The sequence below is a fragment of the Hibiscus syriacus genome, unplaced genomic scaffold, assembly GCF_006381635.1.
Source record: "Hibiscus syriacus cultivar Baekdansim isolate YM2019G1 unplaced genomic scaffold, ASM638163v2 tig00002840_pilon, whole genome shotgun sequence".
NCBI classification, from domain to species: domain Eukaryota; kingdom Viridiplantae; phylum Streptophyta; class Magnoliopsida; order Malvales; family Malvaceae; genus Hibiscus; species Hibiscus syriacus.
The window spans coordinates 1,730,517-1,749,604 of NW_024061947.1; the positions used below are offsets into that span (position 1 = coordinate 1,730,517).

Consider the following 19,088-nt stretch of genomic DNA (forward strand, 5'->3'; position numbering starts at 1 on the left):
AAATGACCATCCTGAATCATCATTTCAGTTGATTTCAGAAATATTATTTTAATATAAAACATACGCATACGAAGTTGGATAAATCGAATTTATTAGTTTTTGGCATCCCTTCGCTTGATTTGCTAGAACCTGGAAGTTCTAAATAAAAATCTTTTCAGGATTAAAAACTATAAAACCCTGAAAGTAGGTCCAATTTTCAGTAAAGTAGCAACCCACTACTAGTACTATCTGGTTGGGCCGAATATCATTATGGTAGCAATTCACCACAGTTTTGTTGGTCCAAATTTCAGAGTGGATTGCTCAACATACTTTAGCCTAAATTTTTGAAGGAGAATGTAAATGTAATTGAACATAAATTTAGTTCTTCATTTATTGAAATTGTTGTATAAATATAAATTTAACAAAACTATGAGTGCAAATGCTCTTAAGCTTATTCGTCAGGTTTCACCCCAAAATTTGATGGGAAATTAGAGAAGATCCCCAAATTCTCAGTATTTATAGTCCTTAACGTGAAGGCTCTCGGCAGCGCCCTCCCCGAGCTTTGCATCACCCTTGTAGGTGCCAAGAGTAGCCTCAGAATTAGCCTTGCACCTAACCAGTAAAGCCTCTTGGGCCTTTCCCACATTCTCCTTTTTCCCACCCCATGCTTTGAGAGTGCTCTGCTGAAGAGCTCGTCCAAATGAGAACGAGAGCGACCATGGTTTCTTGGTTTGTAGCTTGTTCATGGCATTAAGGTTAATGGTAGCCTCTTCCTCACTTTGTCCACCAGATAAGAACACTACTGCAGGGACCGCAGGAGGGACGGTTCGTTGCAATGCACGGACTGTGTGCTCGGCGATAACCTCGGGTGCGACCTTCGGGGAATCCGAACCGGGCGTCACCATGTTGGGTTTCAACAATGTACCTTCCAGCATCACGTGGTGATTGTTTAGAGCTTTGTAGCAAGCTGCAAGGACACGCTCGGTTACATAGGCACATTTGCTGATGTCATGTGGTCCATCAACGAGGATTTCCGGTTCAACTATGGGGACCAGGCCACATTGCTGGCAGATGGCCGAGTACATGGCTAACCCATTGGCGTTCTCTTGGATTGCTAGCTCGGTTGGCTCGATAGTGCCGATTTTAAGCACGGCACGCCATTTAGCGAACCGAGCACCGGCTTCGTAATACTTTTGGCAACGCTGGGCAAGGCCATCAAGACCCTGGGTGAAAGTCTCGCCATTGGTTCCATTAAGCTCAACGGTGCCAGTGTCAACCTTGATGCCGGGGAGGACACCAGATTCTTTCAAGACATCGACAAAGAGCTTGCCTACAACCAGAATTGATTATTAGAAACCAACTATAATTCATTTACATTCACAAGAAAAGAAAATTGTACCAGAAGCAGTTTTTTGGTAGAGTGTTTCTTCGAAGAAAATAATGCCACTGATGTACTGGAGAGCACCGGGAGCAGTGAAGAGGAGCTCTCGGAGTTCTCGCCTGTTTTCTTCAACATTCTCTACATTAATGCTTGCGAGTCGCTTGCCGATGGTGCCGGTGGATTCATCGGCCGCGAGGATACCCTTCCCAGGGGTGCCGATGTAGGCAGCGTTTCTAACTAGCTCATCTGCAACATTAATTTATTTAACAGTAAGAAACGAAGCTTTCTTGCCAAAAATGAATAAGATGGAATGAAAGCGATTATTAAGATTATAAACATATAAGAAATGAAAAAGTACCGGCGTATTTGCTTTTGAAGCAGGACATGATTGAAAAAGGGAAGGAAGATATTGATTGTGTGGGAAGAGAGAAATGGAATAATTGAAGTGAAAAAGGAAGGCATACGGTTTTAAAAGATAAAAGGAGCCGGGAAAATTGGGGAGTTAATGGAACAGAATAACTCACTTTTCAATCCCTTTTATTAATAAATATTTATACTAGGTCATTAAAAATCTTTATCCGTAAAAATATAAATAATTTTTTTATTAATATATGGTAAATACAACATAATATATGTTCAAAGATAACTCGCAACCATATGACATTGAATGTCTACACCCTTAGTATTTTTTATGTTCGAACTCGAGACCTCAAGGAATAACAACAATTCCTTCACTACTAAGGTCACTTGGCTCGTGCAAATATAAATAATTAATCTTTTTGAATTGATATAAATAATTAATAGTTTTAACGTGTGCTGTCAATAATGGGTAAATTGCATAAATGATAATTGATGTTTGAGCAAGTTTTTATTTCCCCAATGAAGCTTTAAAAGTAACAAATTGAGCACTGTCATTATCAATTTATAATATATTAGTCACTAACTTTACTGATTTGTAACAAATTGACCACTAGACGCTAATAACCATTAATATAGATGACAGGAAACTAAACTAGACCGTTAACTGCTTACATTGCCCTTTGACTTGTAGCCTTAAAACCTGAAACTCTTTATCTTCACTCCAGAGAAGCAAACGAATACCATTATCTTCAACCTCATTTCTTCAATGGCAAGGCATAGAAACGAGTATAAAGCAAAGAGAATCAAAACCCTAAACAACCCACCGACTTCAAAGGCCACGAGCATGAAGTAAGGGAACAAAGATGAGGATTTCAAAAAAACCTCTTCGACACTAAAACAAACCAGAGTTTGATCTTTTCATAGGTTTGACAACCTGTGAACAAAAGAAGCAAACTTGTGGCATAATATTTTATCATCGTTTGCATGAAGATTGCTCACGTTTCTAAGGAGAGTTTTGCGATTTTTAGCTTGTCTAAACAGGACTTGATATAGAAAAAAAGGAAAAATAGTTCATGAATAATTTAGCCATTTTATCATTTCATGAAAAAAATCGAAGATCTAAGCATATTGCAAAGGATGATTACATGCATATGCATTCATTTCGTGGAAATTTTCCAAGATTTCAAACATGATAGAAGTCATGGCAAAGCAATTAGTCAAAATCTCAAAGATTTCTACAATCCATAGATGAACAAAACAATAAATTTCCTTTGGCTAAAATGGTACTTGTAACCACAATGTAAACAAAGATCAAATAAGGATTTTTCTAGTGACAGAACTCAACATTAATTATTGGAGACCATTTTAAAAATTATATATATAATAATTAAATATTTTAGCATTTCTAGTGTAACGTACTAATCCAGTACGACCTGTAGATCGATGGAATTAATGGGGACCATTTTAAAAATTATATATATAATAATTAAATATTTTAGTATTTCTAGTGTAACGTCCTAATCCAGTACGACCCGTAGATCGATGGATCAAGGCATCACATTGACCACCGGAGTGACTGACTCAAATTTTTTTCTTTTAAAATGACATAGCATAAACTTGAAAAATTCTTCCATAATAATAATAAGCTGAATACATAATATTTAGTTTTCAAATACTGAAGCTCCCAAAAATAATTAAATCAAAGTTTACAATAATCCAAAATACATTGTTTGACTCGAATACACAAAGGGTTTATATACCATACATGCCCACAAAAATAATACGAGACGTACTCAAAAGCTGGCGGTGGTCTGGATTGTAGTTTGGGCAACGGCTCCACAGAAGCTCCTCCTACGAACCTGCACACGAAAACGAATTCCGAACGATGAACTCACAAGCTCAGTGCCACACTAATAACCAAACTATACTATATGCATCCTCTAATGCACATGCTAGTAACATATCTATTAGCATACTCGTATGCTAAGGTAAATCATACATACAGAGGTAGGCATCATGGTGTGACTGAGGGGCTACATCTCACACACCCCTCTATCCTACCTAGGGTGGAATCCGAAATTCTACATTGGAATTACACACTCGACTAACTTGCTCCGTCGAGCCTTGGGGCATCTACGCCCAGTTAGCAAGGAAGTGCCTAGCGTATTATCTTGAGGTTGGCCAGATATTCTAACATACAATCGTTCACCCTATTTCTAAAGCGGTTTGGGTGTCTGATTCATTTCACTAAATCACACAAGGAAAGTCTTATGATTCCCTAAGTTATAGGGTTTCTAAGTGAAATTTTCATTGTTAATATTATTCCCACTTGATTTCTTATTGGAGAATTTAAGGATGTTTTGGGTTCCTTAACAATGCCTCTAGATTCCCATAGTGTAATGGTATCGATACTGACCCAGGAGTATCGATAATGACAACTTAAAATCAGCTATGTGAGAAGGGGTTGTATCGATATTCCTATGGGGAGTATCGATAGTCTACCCTTGGTATTAATACTCCCATGAGTATCGGTACCAAAATTGGCCTATGGAAAAATAGTATCGAAACCCCTCCTTCAGGTATCGAAACCGAACCTTAGTATCGATACTCAATGCAAGAGTATTGATACCTCTACCTCAAATCCCACTTATTTTTGCTTGCATAAGAACAATATCAGTGTTGTTCTTATAGTACATATACTTGTGCCCAAAAATGCCCTACTTGGGTATATTAAAACCCTTATAAACCACCCTAAAAGCTCTAAGGAGGTCCCAAAATGTTATTAACACCTTATTTGAGTTTATTTAGGGCATAAGAAGTCACCATAAACATCCTCATAACCTTAAAAAACTAATGCAAGTTAAACCAATGCATAAAAAGGCCTACAAATGCTTTAGGAAGGTTAGAAAGGTGCTACCTTAAGGTCTTGGTACCTGAAAAACATCCAATTCACCCAAGAGCTAACTTCTCTTTCCCTCTTGCTTTGGAGCCTTCTCCAACCTCTTTCATTAATGAAACAAGGAAAAGATGTTACCAGTAGGAGTCTAAGAATATTTCTAGAGTTTATTTTATCCTAAAAACGAGCCAAGATCCCTAAATTTCTTAAATCCCCACTAAACTCATTTTTGGTTTCCAAGGCCAAAACTTAATTTTTGGAGCTTAAATGAAAGCTTGGAAGGTGGAAAAGAACTTCTCACCTTAAAAATTCCAATCTAACTAGTAGCACTACCAAGTTTTGATCTTTATCATGCTTCTTGAATAGGAAAAGAAAGAGATGAAGAAGAAGATAGGAAACAAAGTTGGTGAGGCTAGAGGTATGGGCTCCCCAACGAGAAATCATCACCCATAAATGATTTTTAGCTTTTGTTTTAATGTAAGGTCCAAATTTTCTTTTAGTCCTTCAACTTTCATCATTCAAATAAAAATACCCTTTTACATCATGAATTGGGATCGAATCAAGGCCCAACTAGATGTCTAAATGGATTTGACTTTCCTCCAAGGTAATTGGGCTTATCTAAACATCTTGGGTCAGCCCGAACTACTAACCCGTGATCCGGGGTGTTACATTTAGTAATATAAATTACATATTAAACTATAATATTAATAAAAAAAATTATAAAATTTAAAATTTATTCGTTCACATAAAAATTTAAAGAAACAATATTCATCTAATATTTTGCGTTAGCCCATGATTTCACGCAACTTATAACATATAACCATAAAAATATATTGATTTAATTTCATACTAATTTCATATGATATACAAATTTAATAAATTTAAAATTTTTATTTATAAAATTGATATTTAGAGATATTTTAAATATATATAAATTTGTGTCTAAGTGTTTTTAGAGATGAAGATTCATGAACCTACTTAATAAATATACATATTTAAAATAAAATTATAAATATTAATTGAATTGAAATATTTTTTTAAAAAATTCCCTTCAATTGAAATGAAGTATTTGATAGCTTGATTTAAGTTCTCAACTAAAAAAATGTGCAGAATCAAACATAAAAAATATAAATATTTTTTTGTTAAAATAAAGAATAAAAAGAAAAATAGATTTTTATTTATTTAAAAATAAAATAATAATAAAAATATATTAATTCTTTATAATAAATTATATTTAGGTAGCTTACAAATTTTAAAATAATATACATATTGTTTTGGAATAACTAAATTTTATAATTTATTATATATTTTTTTATAAAATTAAATTTAATAATTATATATTATTTTTTAATATTTTAGGGGTCGTAGCCCCACTAGTCCTAAGGAGCTTATGCCTATGGTTTTCTTAGCCAAACTGATAATTTTCAAACCCAAAATTTCTTACACTAAATGTATTTCAACGACTACTGGTTTGGATCAAATGACAAAAAAGAAGAAATTAACAGATTTACTTATTCTTTTTTCATATTTTTATTGTTTTTGTTGAAAAGAAGAAAAAAAGGAGTAAAGATATAATGCACCAATATACCTTAATGGCTGAAACAATTGAGCAAGGAAATGTCAAAGCTTGAAATAGAGAAAAAAGAGCAATGATTTGGAACAAGTTGAAAGGTGCAAAAACACCCACACCAATATATCTTGTTCATTGTTTCGGCTATTAAGGTATATTGATTCATTATGTCTTTACTCACTTTTTCTTCTTTCCAACAAAAAAATATGATACATGCACCACAAGCCTCACATCAAAGGAATATGAGCTTGATTCACACATCCAAAAAGAGAAAAAGGCAAAAACAAAATTCTGAAAAAGAAAAACGAAAGAATTTGGAGCTAATGAAAACGAAGGAATTTGGAGCTAATTTTTTACGGATACATTATTTATCTTAAGAGTGATATTCACTCAAAATATATAGATTAATAAGACATCAATAGACCCCTCAAAAGTGTCATTCAAAGTTTTAGTAGATTTAGGGTTCTCGGTTGAAAAATTTCCAGTAAAACTTACTAAAGGCATTTTGATATAAAATTTTATAGACCTATTCCCCATAACCAAATCGACCTCCAGTAAAAACAATCAGACCATTTGAACATCAAAACCCCTCAAACATGTTGATCAAGAAAAATTGATAAGATTAGGTTCATCCATTCAAGAATTTCCAGAAGATACTATTAAATGTATTTTGGGCTAAAATTTTACAAGATCGTTAAACACTCAAAGATCGGCCTCCATATAAAATTTCAAGTTGTTTGGACATCGGAAACAATTTCAAACATATTGCTCAAGTTGATCTATTTTTTAGGATTTTTGGGTTTGGTGTTACATTATTTTCTTGATTTCTAGTGGTTTAAGTTCATTAGTTGTACCTTTTCGTGTTCATTACACCATCTAACACATTTTCCCTTCTTTTAGTAGGATCAAAGAGTTTGCATACTTTTTTCCTTCTATAACACTCAAATCTGTTCTGATCGAACTCAGTGAGTTTGGATATTACACGGAACCACCTGAGTGGCTAACCCAAACTTTTTCTTAAAACATTTCATTTTCCATAAAATAAATCATCCCATGAGATAAAATAAAATAGAGATAGTTAAGTTTACAAAACCCGGGAACTCCCAAAATAATCTCAAAATACAAATAAACGTAAAGAGTTATGACTCGATTACATAAAGGTATATGAAATACATACCCACTAAGAAAATTATGACATACTCTGCACCTGCTGATATCTGGAATCCAACGATCTAGCGATAAGCTCCCGAGTTTTGAACTTACTAATCTACGAACAGAAACAATTTCAAACGCTGAGCTACAAGCTTAGTGCCATATAAATAACTCCACTATACTACATGTATTCATTAACTACAAATGCTCAACAAGTCAAATCAAGATGCAACAGAATGAATCAAACATATATCATGGAATATTATCGTCCATCAATGCATTGTATGATTATATTTTATGGGCCTGTCATTCTTTCACGAAAGTGCCTTAACACTAAGACTAAAGTACCTCAACACTGATACAGAATTGTATACGCGCTGATACTAAAGTGCCTTATCATTGAGAGAGAAAATTTGAATATCTCAATTCTTTATCTCAAATCACCCAAGCATACGTTCAAGTAACTCGTCCTTCTTGTTTCCCGAGTAGTAAACAAAGGCTAGCTTTATGCCACATTAATGGTTGTTATTGTTTTTAACAATTTTCAATGATTTTTTCTCTTGTAGTCTTATTAAGGAGGCCATGAAGACCTATTAACCACTTTCTGAGTCTAAAAGGTAGTATTTTCTTGCCAAACCAAGACGATAGTACCGATATTGGGTTTGTCAGTATCGGTAGTGGCCTTGTGGTATCGATACTATCCCGAGTAACGATACCAAAATTAGCTTCGATGTTTTGGAAAATTCCTCAGTATCGATACTTGTGTGAGAGTATCAATACCAAAATCACATTCCGGGTATCGATACTACCTCGAGTATCGATACCAAAAACAAATTCGATATTTTAAAATAATTTTTAGTATCGATACTCTTATGGAGAGTATCGACACTCTACCCCTAGTATCGATACTCCCATGAGTACCAATACCAAAAATGGTTACTGAAATATGTAGAAAGTCTTCTGTATCGATAATGCCCAGTGAGTGTCGATACACAATGAATGAATATCGGTATTGTTAGCCTAAAATCCTCTATTTTTAAGGCTATACAAAGAGTACTATCGATAATGTTCTTTGAGTATCAATACCCTCACCCTAATTTACCTTGTTTAGCGACGAAAAGGATTTCCAAAAACCCTTCACAAGCCCCTCTAAGGCTACAAAATGTTTGTTATTTTTATGGGAGTTATTAGCATCATAATGTGTCATTTTAACACAATAGAAATAACAAAATGCATGACTTCATCAAAACCCACAAAGACCCCTTTTTCCACCTATGAACAAAACAAGTAAGTAACATAGTTTAATGACCTACATGTAGTAGAGGGAAGTTATTGATGTGTTACCTCACTAATAAATGATAGAAATGTCCATAAAAAGGTTATCCTAGTGCAAGCTTTTCCTTGTTCTTTCCCTTGGTGGAACACCCTAAAAACTGGGTTAGTAGTTTCAGGTTCTGTCAATGGGCTTAGAGTGTTTAAATAAGTCCAATTTAATCTTTGGGTCAAGAATAAAGAGAATTGGGCTTATAGAAAGCCCAAAATATAGTAAAAATGGCATTTCTAATTTGGGCTTAGAAGATGAAGGACCAAGGAAGTAATTTTACCATTGTTTGAAAATAAGACTTATTTTCATTAATTTTTGATGATGTATACGGGGATAAAAGGCTGAGAAACTCCTTATTCTTTTCTTCATACTTTGTCATCTTTTTCATCTCTTCTCTCCTCTTATCTCTTCTTCCTCTTCAAGCTTGAAAAAGGTGAGAGCTTTGCTGGTTAGTAAGTGTTGCATGTTGTGAGTAATAATAAATTATATGCAAATGATGTGTAAGTATACACAATCGCAATAAGTAATAATTGACGACTGAGTATCGTCTTTATAGGTATTGGTGGAAACTTTGAATTTAACCAAAGCACTACTCTAATTTATCTAAGTATAGAAATTATATATACGTTGATGATGCTTCGACAGTGGAAATATGAGATTGAATGAAATGATGGTGAGGGAATGTGATTGAGTGAATAATGTAATGGCAAAAGAGCAGTTTATAATGATGAATATGATGAAAATGCCAAGGCAAAGTAAAATGGTAAAAATATCAAATAAATGGAATAACTTGATAATCCCCACACGAGAAACTACTATGGGAATGAATGGTGGGAAGTCACTTATGTAGCTGAAGACTTATCTTTCTAGCTGATCTAGTCTTCTAAGCTTTACTTGTTCGACGGAGTTTGCTAAAAGTGTTCTGCTATATCTAGTCAAAAGAACATGATAGAGTAGAGTGCCATGGTATCTCCTCTTAGTCTCAACTATGGCAACCTACACTATTGATGACGCACTAACTCTATTAGTCGTTGAAATCCTAGCTTAGTCTCTCTTAAGTACTACGGGATTAGGCTATAATGATTAACGACATCCTATTGCTTATGTTAATCATTCCTAAGTTTCTCTCTAATACTTAAGAATTAATGACTAGATTTCTCTCAAACATCTAGTTTTCATCTAAGAAATGGAAACTCTCATGCCTCCTACAATCTTAGAAGATGAAGCACACATAAACAAAACAAGTAAAAATACAAAAGATAAATATTCATAAACCATTAAAATAAAGTTTCAAACATCCATCAAATGAACCCCACCAAATATAGCGTAGTTCATGGTGGGGTTCGAATGGTGGGGTTCGAACAAACCATAGAGTAAACCCAATCATTCATTCAATCTTACAACCCAAATAAAGTTCAAGCTTTAACAATGGAGCAAATGTTAGAGAAGAAAGCACTAGGCGTGCACGACCAATGCTTCACACAAACCACCGCGAACGATTATAGCGCGAACTCCTCTCAGATGTTATGCCACTCCCTCAAGCTTCATTAATGGAAGAACACCAATAAAAAAATGGAGAAAGAGGAACGATAATGAAGGTAGAGAAAATGGAGAAGATGATGATTTTTCCAAGCTTTCCCCAAGAACATCTCTCTCTCTTATGATGCGTCCTTATAAATAAAACATCTAAGGGTATTCTTAGGTAATTTTGTACTCAAAATACCCATCATACCCCTAAATTCATTCCTTGTGTGTGAATTTTATCTCCATAGGTGACAGTGGACCCCATTCAAGCCGTTATTAGTAGCAGACACATGCTTTGACATTTGTCCACTTGTGAAAATATCTCTGTCTTTTTTTTGTACCAGAAATGCCAAGACATTGTAGTCTGCTTCAGCAATATGTGATGTCACGACATTCTTCGTAGCTTGCCCTATGCTCCTTATTTCCAACAAATCACTAATCAACCACACATTTCCCATCATATAACACGTTAACAATGTAAAAATAAAACAACCACCACAAATGCAACTACATGAAAGCACATGAATCTAAATTGACCTATATGAACCCTTAGACAAACAATAAATTTAATGAAAAAGACCTTAAAAGTAGCCTTTTTACGGATTTATCAGTAAGGCTTGCCTGAAAGTATAAAGATAAGAAAGGAAATCTTTACCCCTAGAGCTTCATTTCAAGCTCAACATCTTATGTTTTAGCTAAGGTGGGAAAATGTATATTTTTATAGGGGTTAAGCTGTTAAGGCTTTAGATGGTTCTCAATATGATTTTAAGGATTTGAGAACATGTTTCTAACATCCTTTAAGTTCTAAAACGAGTTTTGATTATTTCTTTTGCTTTATTTAGTAAGAGAAGTGGGGGAGAGCTCTAAGATCAAGAACAAAGAAAAGCTTGTGCTAGGGTGACTTTCAGTGGACTCCTTCATTAAATAGAGCTAAGGTAGCACATAAATAACCCTTCTCTACCATTTGTAGGACATAAACCTTTGTTTGCTTGCTTGTTGGATTTACATGTTTTGAAGTGGGTTTTAATCGTAGCATACATATTTAATGTTTTTGTTATGTTTTAATGGCTCATTATGATGTTACTAAACCCCATAAGACTTAATAAATGTTGGGTAACCTTAAAGGGGTTTATGAGGGGCTTTAGGAAGTCACTTTTGTGCTTGAACAGAGCATATTCGAGTAAGGGTATCAATACTCGATGCCAATTCTTCCCTTTTGAATAGGGTAAAATAAGGTAAAATATAAAGGGGTATCAATACTCCTTCAAGGGGTAGATGAGTACTGGGGGGCACTTTGAGTATTCCAGAATACAATTTTGGTAACGATACTCATGGGAGTATTGATACTTTCCACCAGAGTATCGATACTGGAATTAAATTGAAGAATCAAAGCTAAATTTGGTATCGATACTAAGGCCAGTATCGATACCCTAGGTCCAGTATCGATACTGAAAGCTCAATATCAGTACTAACGAATTGTTTTAGGTAGAAAACTTTACTAACTTCTTAAGTTTAAAAAGGAGCTTTATGGGGGCATCGAGATCTCATAAATATGACTACCAGTGATGACATTAATCAAAACCCTTATGAACAACAACACTAAATTATGTAGGTATAGATATTTGTATTCTCTTCTTAGTGTTATGACACTTTTGTACCAGTGTCGAGGAACTTTAGTATTAGTACTAAGGCACTTCCGTAATTTAATGGCAAACCCATATTATGATTTCGTATGATGCATGGCTATATATCCTTATGCTATAATCTATATTGATTGTATTTTGTTATATCGTGAATTAACTTGCTAAATATTCATAGTTAATGGATGCATGCATTATAATTGAGTTGTTTATGTGGCACTAAGCTTGTAGCTCAGCATTCGAAATTATTTTCATTCACAGGTTAGTAGGTACTGGACCCGGGAGCTTATTGCCAATCAGTCAAATTTTAGATATCAGTAGCAGCAGAGTATGTCTTAATAATTTAACGGGCATGTATTTTTATAGACCCTTTTATATTTGAGCCATAACTTTTGGATTATTGTATTTTGAGAATTTATTTGGGAGTTGCCCCGTTTTTGTAAATTGAACTACTTTTATTTTATTGCTTTAAAGATAATGGATTATAATTTGCGAAATAACATGTTTTAAGGAAAATATTTTGGGTTAGCCACTTTGGAGGTCTCGTGTAATGCTAAAACCCATCGGGTTTCTTTAAAATTGGATTTGAGTGTTACACTTATATCTCTCCCCATCTCTCTCACTAGACTATGCAAGGGAATGGATAAAAATTCATTTCAAAACTTAAGAGGAGTTAGAAATATGTTTTCAAATCCTTTAAGATGTATTTGAAACATTCGAGAGCCTTAAAATCTAAAACCCTCTAAAACTACCATCTTGGCCACCCTAACCAAAGCTTGAGATGGTGATCTTGGGTTGAAGCTCTGGGGAATAAGGTTAACAATCTTACCTTTATAATATTGAACTAGAAATAAGGAGTAGGAAATCTTTCACCTTTTATCACTCACAAGAGGAAGAAGAAGAAAGCAAGGAGATGAAGAAGAAGACAGGGATGAAGAAAATGAGAATATAAGTTTTCAGCATTTTCTCTCGTTGACATCACCAAAACTTAATGATATTCAACCCTTCATCTTTTTATCTCAAATAAAAAAATGTCAATTTTATCATCATTTGGGCTCAACACAAACCCAAATCCAAGTTACCCTAAACCCAATTGCCTCCCAAGATATACCATAACACACTAAGGCCAAATGTTTTATCCAAACTAACATGGATTTTAGGGTGTTACACCTTCCATTCTCATTGTATTTGAGCTTTAACCTCAATTTGACTTCCTAGAGTTATTATGTTGTTTATTTCACCTTTTTTAGAGATTCAAATTCGACACGAATATTGTTGAACTTCTTGATAAGAGAGTTTTAAAGAGTACAATATCGCCTTACTTGCCTCATAATTTATGACTTCCTTGGAGTGATTTGTGAGGTTTGTTGTTTTCTTTGATTTTTTTACCACTTTATATGTTTCGTCGAGTATTGTTATTTTCAAGATGTTCAAACCAAATATACCACAATCAAGTATTCCAAAATTCTATGGCTTGAAAGACCCACACATCTACTATGAGTGAGAAACCAATATGGAGTTCATATTCCACGACTACAAGTTTTATGAAAAAGAAAAAATATTTGTAGCTATACTTAGACTCAACAACAAGGTACTATTTCGGTGTTTATAAGTTTTATATGGAGAACATCTAATTAATTCCTGGGATGATCTCAAATTCAATATGAGAGAACATTTTGTTCCATGTTACTGCACCTAGGAAAACAAACAAAAACTTTAAAGACTGTAACGATATAATAGATCCGTGAAGGATTCCGTTAAGGATTATTATGAAGAGTTGGAGACCATAATACAACGAGTAACGATTTGTGACAAATCTTACCACTATTACCAGTTTGTGAAATGTCTCAATCCAGATATCCATGTGAACTTGATCAAAGATAGTACATAGATTTTCATGATGCACTACAAAGAGTCATCACAACTGAAAATGAACAATAAAGGAGATATTGGTTCAAAGAATAATATCAAGGTACTTTAAACCTTTCACTTCTTCTTCTACTCCACCTTTTTCCATGGAAAATAAATCATACAATGACAATAACGAATATGATGATGAAGGCATTGTAACAGAATATATTGATGTTCAACAAAAATGTTTCAGTCCCTTACACCATTGGAAACAAAACATGCATTAGAAAGTCAAGTGATGGCATTTTGTGAGGATGACAGGTAAACAAAAAAAGAAAAAGAGGCAAAAAATGCAAAAAAAAAAAAACAAACAAACAAAAAGGCCACTAGTCATAAAAGCTAAAAGAATCATGACCCACAGGTTGTGAGGAAAAAGAGTGACTCAAAACATAGATGTGAGCACAAAAGTACTGAGAGTGAACCAACTTCACAAAAACCCATGTGTTATTGTCCTCCTTAAGAAATCACTTGTTTTGATTTTTGATAATAACACTAGCTTACTTAGTATGTTTATTTATCTCTTACAAATCAGTCTAATTTAAGGTTCCTTCATACCTCGTCAGACAAACAATCCCAAAGAGAACAAAGAGTTAGATTTGATGTAAAAAAACTGCATCAGGAAAGCCTTAGTCATTGTGCCATCTCAGTGAAGAATCACAGTTTGAGCCACTCAACAAGTAAATATGTTGTTATCTATTTTGATGATACTCTTATCTAGTTCTTTTCTTTTTGACAAGGTTCAAAAACTTAAAGTTTGGCAACACAACATACTTCTAACAAATGTTATAATCCATAGTAACCATGAATTCTTTAAGTGGTTAAAAGACCGAGGTAAGAAAAACATAGTAGCATATGTACTATTTTGAAGGTATACCTTTACCTTTCAAAAAAAATAATTATGAGAATTGAATATATCAAAGATTTATATCACGATGATTGGAGATTTCTGATATATATACCATTCTTGTTAAAGATTTTTGATGAATTCTATTTTGTAGATGAATATCCTTTCCAAATGAACATGTTATGTATTCCACAAAGCTCCTCACAAGAATTATTAATTTATGAACAAAACTCAGGAGAGATAATGAATTACTTTAATAATGCATTTGAAATGGGGTTTAAATACTACTTTTGGTCATGCAAGAGTATAACTATGGTGAGAGCATTTGAAGCAATTGCAAACAAAAACAATAGTGGTTGACGCCATTTTGAATTTCAGCCTACTCACTGAGTTACAAGACTTGTATGCAAAAGAAGATTTCAAGACAACAAGAAAACAGTTCCACCAATGAATAAACCTCCACTAAAGTGCAAAAAAACATATCACATTGATTAGGATTCAAGGAAAAATCCATATGTAGATAGGAAAGATGATACATGCACCAAAATCCTCACATCAATGGAAGATGAGCTTGATTCACACGTCCGATGCATTAGAAAATAAGACAAGAATAGTAGCAGACTTGCAACAAATTTTTGAATGAGAATCAAGTGTTATTTGGTTGACATGTCTTCTGGAGATACGACCGACTTATTGAATGACATCACCTTTCTCTTAATCAAATTCTTAACTACCCTCTTGAAGGTGAGACACTTTTCAATTGTATGTCATGGGAAATTAGCGTGATACTCATATGTCTCATTTTTATTGTACCACTTGGGGTATGGTGGATCAAGTTGGTCCATGAACTTTGACCAATCTTTGGTAATTCATGGACTAGAAACTCTCGTATTGAATGTTGTGGTATGCATAACCTATTTATTCATAAAAATAATCCATCTGCAAGATAAAGATTGTTAAAAGTACCTTTTGAACAATGGTTGTAAATCTCAGAAAAATTCGATTCAGAAGAAAAAAGTTCAGTAACATGTTTGAAACCCATAATAGTAGCATCTATTTGTGTAATGAGTGTATACCTTTTGGGATAATGCATCAACTATAACATTATCTTTTCCTTATTTGTATTTGATTGTGTAGGGGAAATTTCAATAAATTCAACCTATCGAGCATGTTGTTTGTTTAACTTACCTTAACTGTTCAAGTACTTCAATGATTCATGGTCTGTATGTAAGACAAACTCTTTAAGAAGAGGATAGTGTTACCACACTTCGGGTGCAGAAATGAGTGCTAGTAGTTCTTCTTAATAGGTGGAGTAATTCAGTTTTGTGACTTTTAACTTCTTGATAAAGTAAGTGATATGTTGCTTTTCCTACATGAGTATTGTGCCTATGCCTATGCCTGAAACATGACATTCTAGCTCGAAAGTGTTAGAAAAAATCGATAAGACGAAGAATGGGTGCAAAACATAACTTAACTTTGAGTAGTTTGAATGCCTCCTATTGTTGAGGACCCCATTTGAATTCAATCGACTTCTTGATTATTTCTGTCAATGGTGGAAAAATCCTTGACAAAAAGATGATAGGAGCTTGCTAAGCCATAGAAGGATCTTACCTCGGTGATAGAAGATGGCGTGGGCCATTCTTGAATTGCCTTCACCTTTTCTTCATCTACATAGATTCCCTATGCATTTATTATAAAGCCTAAAAGTATAAGCTTATCACTACAAAACACACACTTATCTATGCTAACAAATAAATGTTGTCATCGTAGAACTTCAAGTACAAAATGAACTTGTCTGGCATGAGATTCAAGAGAATGTGTAACACCCACGAATTGATATGGGAGGCTCGATCCGATTCGAGGTGTCACATTAGGGCCACTGAAGCGACCCACCGTAAAAATCCTGGAAAAAATAATTTTTTTGTTAAAACATGTTAAATCATAAAAACAATTTGTAAATACAAAAGTAAAACTTAACAATATTCAAAAATAAAACATATTTCAGACTAGTATATAAAACAAAATACAAGCTACATTCCCTCTAATCACATGCACCTTACTCCACAAGCAACGAATGTGGGACTCTCTTACTGATGTCGATAGTTGCACTGGTTTGATTCTTTTAACCTGAAATGGTGATTAACAGAGTGAGCTTTGGAAAGCTCAGTAATACAATACTACCAAAAGACGATGAAGGAAATGCATATAATAGATAAACATATGTTTTCTTATTGATTCAGACATATATAAACTTTTATGCTATGTTGAGGTTCCATTGATATATCAAATAATAAAAGACAATAAGCTTTCAGTTTAGAGGAAATGTTCAAAGGACTAGGTTTAGTATATCAAAATAGGGTGTCTAGTGTGTTCCCACAAAACCAGTGAAAATGTATAGATCTTTTTAAAACAATAGCAATTCAAAATGTATTTTTCAAAAACCATAGTAAAACCCTTTAACCGAATGCCATATGCAATTCCCTAGAACTGCATAACCTAAGGGAGCACTATGGCGCCTGAGAGCCTACCCAAGAAAGATTCTCAGGGCCACGGGGCCTACCCAAGAAAAATCTTGAGGCCACAAAGCCTACCCAAGAAATATCTCGGGGCCGCAGAGCCTACCCAAGGGTCACCTTAGGTACATAAGGAATCATCAGTCGGTGCTGAACCTATACAAGGAATTACCATGAGAGACTAAACCTGCCAGAGTCCCAGAGTACCATGTATAAAAATAATTTTAGTCAATAAAAAGAGATAAAAAATCAGAGCAGAGATCAGAACAAAAATAAGAGAAAACATCTATGTGATCAAAGAACACACTAGAGTTTCCATATATTATTCGGAAGTACTCGATAATCTTATCGGAAGAGAAACATATATCTTCATTATACTAATAGAATACCAGAAATTACAATCACTATCGAAAGAATTCATTAGTTGAAGGAATCATTAGTTATTTAGACGTGATTTATCAACATCATATAGTATTCAGACATTTTTTAGAGGTACTAGGTAATTAGAAAGGTATTCAGAATCCTTTGCATTTGAGGTACTTGTGTTTTTAGATATGACCGGAGTACAGGAAAATCATAGGCATTTTGGGCATTAGGTTCTTGGAGAATTCTTAGTGATTTGAGCTGATAAGGAAGAATCGAAGATTCAGGGCATTTACGATTTTTGTTGATCTATCAGAATATTGAGTTAACTTGAACTGTACAAATCCCAACCATGATACCTGGCAACTGGTCAAATCGTTGCACTTAAAGAGTATTCACTCTTTAATAGCAACAACTCTTGTCAAATTGATCATCTTCATAATCATCGCTGAATGAATCTTAGGGAGAAGAACATATATTCCAATGGTCTTTATTTTATTTCTACATTGCAACAATATCAGGGAATGTCGACATGCTTGATTCTTGATTCATGATTCAAAATCCTTATGAACGATACAATATATATATATATATATATATATATAAGATCATTGGTGTTTCTAGACTTATCCAAGTTATTTACTTAATTCAAGGTCATCGGGGTACTTAATTCAATTAGTATTCAAGTTTATCCCGGTCGCTTAGGAGTTTCCTAAGTTGTTCTTTCGTTTCCACAAATTTGATTACATATAATACTTCTATTTAGTTCAACTTAATCATAATATAAGTTCTCAGGTCGTCTCCCTTATCATAGTTATCCATAGTCCTTTTTACACTTTAAGGGTATTATCATCATTTCATTTAATTCTATCAGTGACATTACTTCGGATAACTTTGGCTTGAAAGTATTCTAGTTCCTTTAGAGTTCAGAGTACTTTGTTCATTTGATCACTGGAGGTTTATTTTCACTACTAAGGGATGTCTTGGCCTTTTTACAGTACAAGGGCATTTTCATAATTTTACTCATAGTGCTATTTTTAGTAATTTCTTATCTAAATATATCTAACATTTAATCTTTAACGAGATTAATCAAAATTTACGCTTTATGAGATTGATTGATTTACTAATTGAATCTTTGAACTGAGATTTATTTCTGATCGGTCTACAAATTTCTTTAACGAGTCGTCTAAGCCTTAAACGATATTTCGTCTTTATTCCAATTTCCGTTTGAGTCGAAAGATAGTTAACTATACCTAATGGACCAATCATTTCCATTCTTGCATTTACCATTTATCAGTGGGTTGCGAAAAGCATACAAAAGGTAGTAGAGTATTACCTCAGTTTTCGTGCCATATCATTTGACCATTTAATCTCCATTCGATCACCCTCGAACTTTAATTCAATGTCCAATAATTCCTCTAATACATAGCAAACAATTTTACGTCAGAAACTGAACTTAATTGAAAAACCATATTGAATCCAAAGGTAAAACATTGAAATTTTTTTACCGAGTGCTAATTTGGAAAAACAAACTTCGGATTCAAACTTAGGACGTTGAAAAACATAAAATTGAGTTTTTCAAAATATTTGACTTTTTTTTGTCAAAGTCAACAGTCAACGGGTTGACTCGA

At 33.9% G+C, this 19,088-nt stretch overlaps 1 protein-coding gene across 1 annotated transcript; it reads right to left on the minus strand.

Moving 5' to 3' along the window:
• Positions 1 to 480: 480 nt before the first annotated feature.
• On the minus strand, positions 481 to 1,751 carry LOC120154962 (fructose-bisphosphate aldolase 8, cytosolic-like). Its single transcript, XM_039166568.1, has 3 exons — positions 1,719 to 1,751; positions 1,379 to 1,606; positions 481 to 1,309 (listed from the first exon to the last, which is right to left on the minus strand). The coding sequence occupies exons 1-3, from the start codon at positions 1,744 to 1,746 to the stop codon at positions 489 to 491; spliced, it is 1,077 nt and encodes a 358-aa protein (XP_039022499.1). The 5' UTR covers positions 1,747 to 1,751; the 3' UTR covers positions 481 to 488.
• Between the last annotated feature and the right edge of the window lie 17,337 nt (positions 1,752 to 19,088).

What these genes read in the sequence shown, in the direction of transcription:
- LOC120154962 (XM_039166568.1), bottom strand. Translation starts at nt 1,746, where the DNA reads ATGTCCTGCTTCAAAAGCAAATACGCCG. An exon ending in CTTCAAAAGCAAATACGCCG is followed by an intron (nt 1,607 to 1,718) that starts GTACTTTTTCAT and finishes TTAATGTTGCAG; the next exon opens with ATGAGCTAGTTAGAAACGCT. An exon ending in CTACCAAAAAACTGCTTCTG is followed by an intron (nt 1,310 to 1,378) that starts GTACAATTTTCT and finishes TTCTGGTTGTAG; the next exon opens with GCAAGCTCTTTGTCGATGTC.